At 31.0% G+C, this 9,654-nt stretch overlaps 1 protein-coding gene across 1 annotated transcript; it reads right to left on the reverse strand.

Annotated features, from left to right (window-relative positions):
• Window positions 1-1,076: 1,076 nt before the first annotated feature.
• On the reverse strand, window positions 1,077-8,907 carry LOC117110787 (osteoclast-stimulating factor 1-like). Its single transcript, XM_033253603.1, has 9 exons — window positions 8,683-8,907; window positions 8,437-8,499; window positions 7,038-7,084; window positions 5,390-5,440; window positions 4,409-4,472; window positions 3,869-3,960; window positions 3,654-3,773; window positions 3,102-3,276; window positions 1,077-2,301 (listed from the first exon to the last, which is right to left on the reverse strand). Exons 2-9 carry the CDS (start codon window positions 8,483-8,485, stop codon window positions 2,258-2,260), a joined length of 642 nt encoding a protein of 213 aa, XP_033109494.1. The 5' UTR covers window positions 8,486-8,499; window positions 8,683-8,907; the 3' UTR covers window positions 1,077-2,257.
• Between the last annotated feature and the right edge of the window lie 747 nt (window positions 8,908-9,654).

The raw sequence follows: 9,654 nt of genomic DNA on the forward strand, positions 1-9,654 counted from the left end.
TTACTTGATTTTTTGAATTTCTTGCTAACAATCTTTTCATAGTTACATACTTATAAATGCAAACAAAACAGGAAGTAATAATCTCACATTATCATTCAGTTACAATTTAGGAAATTATGGTTTCCAATTTTTTATTTTGTGACAAACCAATATTTATATAATCATTAAAATAAGTGTCTTACTGTATTTATATAGAAAAAAAACCAATTTTATTTGTTTTTTGTATCAATTAAAATATTACATTTATGGACAAAGTACCTTTGAACTGAAGTATATTAGGGTTATATTCCACATTCCTATGGTTCTACATAAAAAATATATCATAGGTTAGCAAATCTTGTAGTTCCAACTGTGTATTACTATGTCAAAGGTCAAGGTAAAGTATGTAAACAATGGAACCTACCACACAGGAAGTACATAATGGATAATTTTTGATTATTGAATTTTGACCTTTATGCATATTTCAAAATGGTAAGTTTAGTTATGTTAACATTGCATGAAAGACTATAAACAAAAAATACACACTACTACTCGACTGCACTACATTACATTAATATATTAACAGCAAAACTGAAAGAAAACATGTGTTTTAATCAGTCATTGTACTAAATACTAAAACATTTAGCCAGCTTTAAAATATTTTATTCACATTGTTTTAAACTTACAACCATTGTGAAAAAATTTAAAGTAAATTGCTACATAAAATTACCAAAAATACCATTAAAAATTATATATATATATATATATATATATATATATAGATATATATAGAGGAGCTCTGTAATCATTAGTGGTAGTGGGACTGGTTTGGGCCCTTCCTAAGCTGGTCAAACGTTTCTTTTGGGTCTATACCCCAGCTGCACTGATGAGTCCTGGAAGGCCGAATCGGATCCGTCTGCAGATATTGGGATTCCTTCCAGTGGATACTTAGTTGTTTATTTTGTCATTCTGATCGGATTTTCTCTACTGTTCCGTTTTAATTATATATATATATATATATATATATATATATATATATATATATAAAACAGGTGATTGAAGTGTGAAAAGAACCTTTTCCCTTTAATGTGTTTTCAATGCTTTTGGTAAGATGGAAAAGAGCAGGGGCATAGGCTGGTCTTGGTCTGGGGGGGGGGGTGCAGAATGGCCTGAGGTGCACAAATTGAAATGTAGAACCAAGTTCCTATTCCAATGAAAAAAATTGTTATTTTTAGTATTTTAACCAACTTGCTTATAACATTTCAAGTCAGTAACAAAATTTAGCTAGCAATGCTACATGGGACCACAGAAAGGAATGCCATCATCATTCTTCTGGTGACAAACTATTCTCAAAATGTCAAGATTATCTCCAATCAAATGTTCCATTCTTTTTAGAACCACCTTCCAACATATGATATACCAAAGGTTTTGATCTGCTCACTCATTGTTTATGCAAAGCTGAAACATTATTTAAAGATATCAAAAACTGAGGAACCAATAAACAATGCTTATAAACAAAATGTGGTAGAGCTTTTAAACATTAAATCTTAAAAGTATTACATATTTTTCCCCCAACTACCAGAATCTACACATTTTGGCCTGTGTAAAATAATAGTAAGTTTACACGTACACAAACCAGACCTCTGTGAAGCCTTAGGTTCCTATGCTGTGAAGAGCATTTTAAGGTAATTTCTAAGACTGTACCATATCTGTATATGATCTGACCCTGTGTATTCTGAACCCTAACTTAAACTTAATTGAGACCAATAACTTGTTGAAGCATATATTGAATAATAAATAAATCAAAATAAAAATGTATTTCTAGAATAAACTTGCCATAGTGTTGACTTCCATTGACCAACTCTATTGTCTCCAGCATAGATGTAACATGTGACTTTAATTTGTGATAAACTCTTTTGCATATTTTACAAACAATGCTTGGTACCTGAATATATTTCCGGGAAATTGTTATTATATTATGTATAGTTACAACCAAAATATTCATAAAAAGAAAACTGCAAAACATGAACCAATGCCATGCCCAGCATGAACTACACTGTATGATTTTACAGTCTGTTTGTTTACAAACTCATTGTTATTACACACATATCCATACTCAAGCACATACATAAAAAATATGGCAAGAGTGTTGATATTGTTCGTATGCTAAAATATGCATAGGAATCAATATGTATTGCTTGGATTTGGTCCAGTTTATAGTTTCTACAAAAATAATTTTCTCTAAGTATGTTCATAAAATGTTCACAAAATGATTTGATTAATCTGAGTCTTCATCATCAAGGTAGTCACCATCATCCACTCCTGAAAAAAGAAACAAGATTAATAAATAATAATTATTAACCACTATATATAGTTTGAACTTGACTGCTGAAATAATACTACAGAGAAACATGAATATTTACCATTAATATGTTATTAAAGAATATTGTCAATTAAAAAAGAACATCACAGCTATCTATACGATATTTTTATGCCGTTTTATTGAGATAAAATCAACTACAAATCAATCTTTCTCACAACATTCGTAACAATTATGATTCTCTTTCTATTAATATGTTTAAAAAAGAGGCCTTTATCTGTATTCAGTAAGACTGTACCTTTCTTTTTGTTTAATTTAAATGGTTTTTTTTAAATTTTGGTTTGGTAGTTTTCATTTGTCTGCTTTCATTTCAGTTTTATCTTATCATTGTTTTTGATTTACTTTTGAGTTTCATGATTGTAAACTTTTTTTTGTTATATTTACACTATGTACCAAGGGCTTCCTTGGAAAGCAGTGCTAGTCACTGAATTGATTAAAGAAAGCTTAACTAAATAAACTCATAGACTGTAAATACTTTTTTAGTGAAACTTAATTTTGTTTACATTGTAACAATTTAATCCATTTTTAATTACTGCTAATATACTATTTTTAACTTAAATATGTAGCATTTCATTGAGACTACAATATTTTGAAATAAACCTTAACAAGAAAATAATGGGTAGTGCTTTTATAAATTTTTTTAAATAAAACAAAATACTAAACTTATTAATACATTGTTACACCAAGGATGTGTGTTTACTATTAGCATTTGGCAAATTTAGAATTTGGGTGATATACTTACTAGTAAAAGTTGGTTTCAGAAGAACTGCTATTTCTGGTTTTGAGGCAAGGTCATATGGTGTTTTGCCGTCATTGTTTTTAATATCTGTACGCGCGTTCTTTGCCAGCAAAAGTTTGACTGCTTCTGGAAAACCTTTCCATGCAGCTGAGTGCAGAGGTGCATCTCCTAACTTGTTCTGTAAAAAGTATCAACACATTATAAGTAAATGAATGACATAAATTAAAGCATGGCACACACTTCATTCAACAGTCATCGGCCAACAAGATTCCACTTAGAACACAACTCGACGATGTGTACGCAACAGGTCATTTATAATGACAATCTGCTCAAACCGTCACTGACAATTAGCAGGCGACTTGAAATAGTATTTTAAAAGCATAATTACGATTTATTAAAAATCTAAAATAAAAAAAAGATTCCAGAAAAACCAGAACACACTGGACTCTTTCAACAAATCTATAACCTGTTAAAAATCACAAAAATTTTTAAGAAAAGTGTTTTAGAATAAAATTTCGAAAAAGAGTAACAAAATAATTTTAATGGTATACTTACAGGAACATTAATTGAAATGTTTGCTTTGGAGAGAAGAACTTTCATACAATCTATGTGTCCTCCAGAGGCTGCCCAGTGCAGGGCAGTGGACCCTGACTTATCAAGCCCATTAACAGATACCTGGAAAAAAAATTAATAAGTAAAATGTTTAAAATGTTGTTTAACATGTTCAACAGTTAAGTTTGAATGACAATATTGTTTGTTAAATAACTCACTTCATTCGAAAGACATTCCTGAAGGAAGTCCAGGTTCCCACGCTTGGCAGCTTCATGAAGTGGGTTTGGAACCGACTCCATACTCATTTCCACTATGGATAACAAATATTAAATTATTCTTAATGTACAATCATGTGTTATTTTGGGCGTATTTTTGTCAGTCAGACATAACATATCCAGTGGTGTCCTGTTGGTGGTAAATTTGGCAGTAAACCAGGAGACAATCCCATACTCTTTTCCAGAGGTTGCCACATTTTTTAATGTGCACATAAGCCATATTGCACACAGGACCAAAAATTAAACATCTCATTCGAATGACATGCTGTTAAAACTCCCATTTCAGCCTTTCAACTGAAACCCAAAGATAGCAGCGACCAAGGTCGTGTAAATATCTCCCAAGTTTATTTTAGCAGAACGACTTAAGCTGTTCACTTTATCTTAATGATGATGAAAAAATCATATGCAGCGGTGGTGCCAGCAAGGGGTCAGAGGGTGAAATTGAATTTAAATATTCTAATTTATAGGTTTATATATTCTTACCATAGTTACTTGGGATCAATCCTGTTTGTTTTCCACTTTTAGCTTTCCACCAACTGGGATTGCTCTATGTCAAAAACACAATTCAATTCCATTCAATTATATTAAAAAATTACACATATCGTGGCCCAGAGGCCAAATTGCATGCAATTTACATGTTAAATAGTTATACAATTACAAAAAGCAGCAATAAAAAATGGACACAAAAAGTGTAACATAAAGTATTCACAAAGTAGACTGTAAAATATACAGAGACATAGGAAAAAGTACAGTAAACCCTAAACTGACTAGGAAGGACACAAGAAAAAAGGCATAAATGATCCAGACCAGGAAGTAATATACAGGTCAATATAACATAAAGAATAACAAAAAACATAAACATCAAAAGGCAAACAACATAAAAAGATAAGGAGTGCAATAATGGGAAAAACATTGTAAAACAGAATAATAATGAACATAAAATAAATGCAAACATACAAACCTTGATAATGTAAATAAAACCTTGATAGTGTAAATAAAAAATGTGACTCAAAATATAGAAAATTCAGGGTTGACTTTTTCTTGCAAAAATATATTATACCAATGGAGAGGCTACACTAAGTCTTGTAAATGGTGAAATTGGCAGTATTGAACAGATAACAGAACGACAATGAGAAGTATGAAGAAAATATTTTTAATGACACTTCCTATCCTATGTTAATTTAAAATTTCTTTTACAAAAGGTTTCAAAGTCTAATATATAGTATTAATAATTGAGTTATTGTCCTTTTGCTAAATTTTATCTTCAATATTAGAAGTACCTATTAAACATTCCAAACAGTTTTGTGTTGAATATCTTCAATTTCACAATTTTGGTATAGGGTACAATCAATTATTTCAACCATTTACAGGGGATGTATCATTCTGGGATTCACAAGCCTTGAACTGATAATTGTGGAATTGAAGCACATTTACCATATATATAATCTTAGATTCAAAACATACCATATCTAAGACATATAAGAGGTCACCTTCGTCAAATGACAATTCATCATTCTGTAAGAAAAATAAAACAGGAAAATAACTATAGATTATTAACTTATCAAAGGCAAACATATAAAAATGAAAACACTTTAAAAAAAAATTACAACATTTGAAGTCAACTGTTTCATATGAAAGTAAAACTAAGAAATTTATTTTTAACAGCCCAAACCAAATCATAGATTACTGTATATTAAAGTCAGATCAACAAGAAATTGTGTTAAAGGTTTGTCCACACTATAAAACTGTATGTGACAAACTATTACGATACGCCCATATTTGGGTGTAATATGACATCATCATGCCCAAATATGGCCACATTACACAAATTAGACATAAAAAATGTGATAGTGTGGAGAGAGCTTCAGTACAGGTATGATTGACAATACTGTATGCTCCGTAGACCCTACTGAGGGTGCATAAAGAAACTGAAAGTAGATGAAATAATTAAATATCCATTTCATAAATGAATGATGGTAGTTAGTGACTTATGGCTCTACGATGAATAACAAAACATTTCTCAATATAAATCTGTGTATGTATACTGCATACACAGATTCTTGGCATCTGACTGGCAATAGAAAGTACCCTCACCCTAAATTATTATAATACTTTTTTACCCTGTCACGCGATGTGCAATCTCTAGATTGCTATGTAATTTATGACATGTATGAACGGCAAAGGAGACCTCTACGATGCTGAGAGAGATTGGACCTTTGATCGTCTAGGCCTAGGAAGTAAGCCTAGGCCTACTTGGTGTGTATTATTTTCATTACTTTTATAGGTCTCCTAGAATTTATGTATAAGGTATATAAAACAAATATTGACTGCTCTAGATTCGACCCTCTGGAAGATAGGCTACGGTCTCCACATCTCCGTGGAGACCGTAGATTTCACCATTCCCCTTGTGAGCAGACAATATTTGTATAATATTCCATACTTGGTAAGATTGTTGTGTTCAAAACTGGATTGGAATTATTATAATTAATTATTATTATTATAATTTTATTGGTATATCATTCTGTGATTATAGTAGTTTAAATACAGCTAAACATTGGTATCGGTCACTTTTCCAACTTTTTTTGTTAAAGGTGGCTACGTCTTAAAACTCTACTAGAACTTACTGTAGCCTCCTTCCATACAATGTATTTGTTTCAATTTGCATTCTTATTGTATACTGTATTACTGTATTGTATGGAAAATAAATGCATATTTGATTTGATTTGATTATTTAATGAACTGAACCGTATATTTAATGTTGTTAAGTCCATATTCTAATGTTTTTTTCTTTAAAACCCCTGGAACAATTCGTCGCTCACATCACGAACTAACACAATCAAAGTAGATTGTGTTAGTTAGTGAAATCAAGAAAGTGCGTCAAAATAGGTGATGTTGTTGTTAAGGACTTTTTGTGCGGTAAAAAATACAAAATTGCTTGACAACCAATACGCGCTCATTCTGACGTGCTACTGTGATTTCATGAACTAACACAATCTACTTTGATTGTGTTAGTTCGTGATATGAGCGACGAATTGTATGTCATTTTGAATTTCAAAAAGGTAGATATAGTAAATTATAAAATTTTTATGAACTTGGAAGAAAAAGAACTTACAAATTGAGCTTCATATGAATATAGTGCTCTAAAAACTTTTACTTGACCTGTCAATATAATTTAAAAATTAAAAATCAGTTTTAATCCGAGTAAAATACTTTATTAAGATATTTCATTTGTGGTAACATGTAAGGAAACACTAATTACAACAGAATACAGAATAAAAAATAAAGTAAATGTACAGTACAAGAAATTACTTCATTGTTGGCAAACCATATGCAAAAGCACTACAAAATACATTACAAAATTTAAAAGGATATATACTGTACATTATTAAAAAAAACAACAAAAGGTACATTAAGGTTAGTTACTGTAATCATTAAAAATATTCAGGTAATTATGAGTGAAATAATATAAACAGTAGTTGTATTGCACTCAGTTAGGAGTAAAAGAAGCATAAAATCAGTTAATATTGCATTGTTGAAGTATGGAAAATTATTGATATAAAAGTAGTTATACTGCACTTGAGATAATATAATATTGAGTAACAGCAGTCAGGATCAGTTTCTCTTAGCTATTGCATTGTACAGGTGAATGGCATTAGGTATGAAGGAAAATCTATATCTGTTTTGTTTGGTCATAGGGATTGTAATTAAGGATCATATGAGTTATAAATTTCCAATAAAACAGAGATTTTAAAAAACAATTCAAGCAGTGTCTGTAAATTTTTTTTTAAATGAAAGTGTTTGGAAAGTGTATAACAGGAAAAAAATAATTAGCTTATTTTTCTAACTCAGAAAACAATTTGGAAATATAATAACTTTGTTATAAAAAATAAATTCAAGTATGAAATGTTGTTATAAGATAAGAAAAAAAAAGTCTTAATAAATTATCATAATTTAATAAGACTTGGTTTTACTGTAACATAAACTGGATTAAACCCTAATAAGAACAATAAAAACTATATCTCATATAGTAATGGTTTTTGAAGAAATTCACCTGGATGTAATATCAAATATATAAAAAAGAGTAAAATAAATAAATCAATAAATAAAAATCAATTAAATATCTAGAAACAATTATTGTGAATTATAGGTATAGATATTGAGTTATTTATAATGTATTTTTTTACTCATCTGCAATAAATATGGCAAATGGCAAACAACTGCCAGGCAAGTCTCATCACCTTACATTAAGGGCAGTTTAAGTGCCTTGGCGCTTATTCGAGAGCGGCGCTTAGCTAAAAAATCAGGCTTGGTGCGGCGCTTATTTGACAGCGCTGCTTCTGGGAGAGCTGCGCTTATTATTCGAGCATTCACAGTACTCAGACAGAACATAATATGGTGGCTGGTGTACTGTTAAGCGAGTTTAAATCACTGGCAACTCAACAGATGGAAAACTGTGTGTAGAGGTGTGCAGATTTTTAGTCTTGCTCTGGAGAGGGTAGTTAGACACTCACCAGGTTTTGGAGTTGGTTTTGGTGCAGCAGGTCTGGCTGGTTGTGACATGGTGTTAACTTTACCTGTATACGAAACAAGAAATTAGTCTCATTAAATCATTATACCCTCAGCATTCAAACCTTTCTTTTACGAAGTAGCTCTGGCAAACATTCACAGGCATAACTTTAGGGTGGTTAAGGCCTCAGTCCTGCTGTCCGCCGGGACCGTTCAACCAGGGTCAGAGCTCATCTGGTTCAACAACTTACCTTCAAAATTTCCACTGCACTGAGTAAGTATTGTTTAATTCACACTTGACTCATGTATTTTCTACCAAACAAGCAGTAGTTTTTGATTGAAATCGTTGATAATCGCTGGAATGAAATAATGATGACTACGAATTTCTGGCAGATAACAATGTCATTAACCTAAAACAGTCCAACTATTTGTGAAAAGGTAGGCTCTCGAGCTTGCCTTGTTATTATTCAGTCTACTTCCGGGTATTCAAAGCTTTTTATTATCGCCAAATCATCTGCATATACTGAGGGCGCTCTACTAAATAATTGCGTTGCTAATAAAAATTAATGTTTTTCCTTGTCTCAGTTTTCGTCCGGAGGTTTCGTTCTGCAAGATGTCTGTTATTATAAAGAGTATTTAAATCTGGCAGGTATGATTAGTATAGTAATGTGTAAATAATTGTGTAGTCTAAATACTGGTTATTTTGTCACTCTATGTTTTGTCTTTATTTACAAATACATATCTTTTTCTTTTGGTTTTCTCATGGCTAGGAAGGACCTCTCTAGGTACGGTAGGCTAGTACTATAATACGTTTCGGTGGCGGTTTGTTTTCAACAAATATACGGAGCGCCAATGGAGTTGCGAAAACGCCAAATTTAATATAACTAGGCCTAATTATCATTGTGAGTTCGTCAATCGGTTTATCATACTTTTTTTATTTATGTTTTGTTGTCTTTCTACTAAGTAACAACATAGGCTAAATAAATAAATTGAATACTATTAATATTATAACTAAACTAAATTTCAATTAATTATGGTATTTATAGCCTAGGTTATTTTCTAGTTTGTGGCATTCTTAGTACCATTTCACTCTTTTATCGGACGGGGTTTTTTTCGTTTTGTTATCGATTCTACGCTTCCTACTACATAACAAATATTTATAAAAATCAAACTTTTTATCAGGAAAAACCAGCCAACTCGTTATTTAAATTACTGTAACATTA

This window comes from Anneissia japonica, unplaced genomic scaffold (assembly GCF_011630105.1).
Source record: "Anneissia japonica isolate Jap-2015-1 unplaced genomic scaffold, ASM1163010v1 scaffold2756_len2360902_cov194, whole genome shotgun sequence".
Classification (NCBI taxonomy): domain Eukaryota; kingdom Metazoa; phylum Echinodermata; class Crinoidea; order Comatulida; family Comatulidae; genus Anneissia; species Anneissia japonica.

Coding starts and splice junctions, on each gene's coding strand:
- LOC117110787 (XM_033253603.1), bottom strand. CDS start 8,485: ATGTCACAACCAGCCAGACCTGCTGCACCAAAACCAACTCCAAAACCT. Junction 4,473..5,389: donor TCTTATATGTCTTAGATATG/GTATGTTTTGAA, acceptor TTTTTGACATAG/AGCAATCCCAGTTGGTGGAA. Junction 3,774..3,868: donor AGGAATGTCTTTCGAATGAA/GTGAGTTATTTA, acceptor TTTTTTTTCCAG/GTATCTGTTAATGGGCTTGA.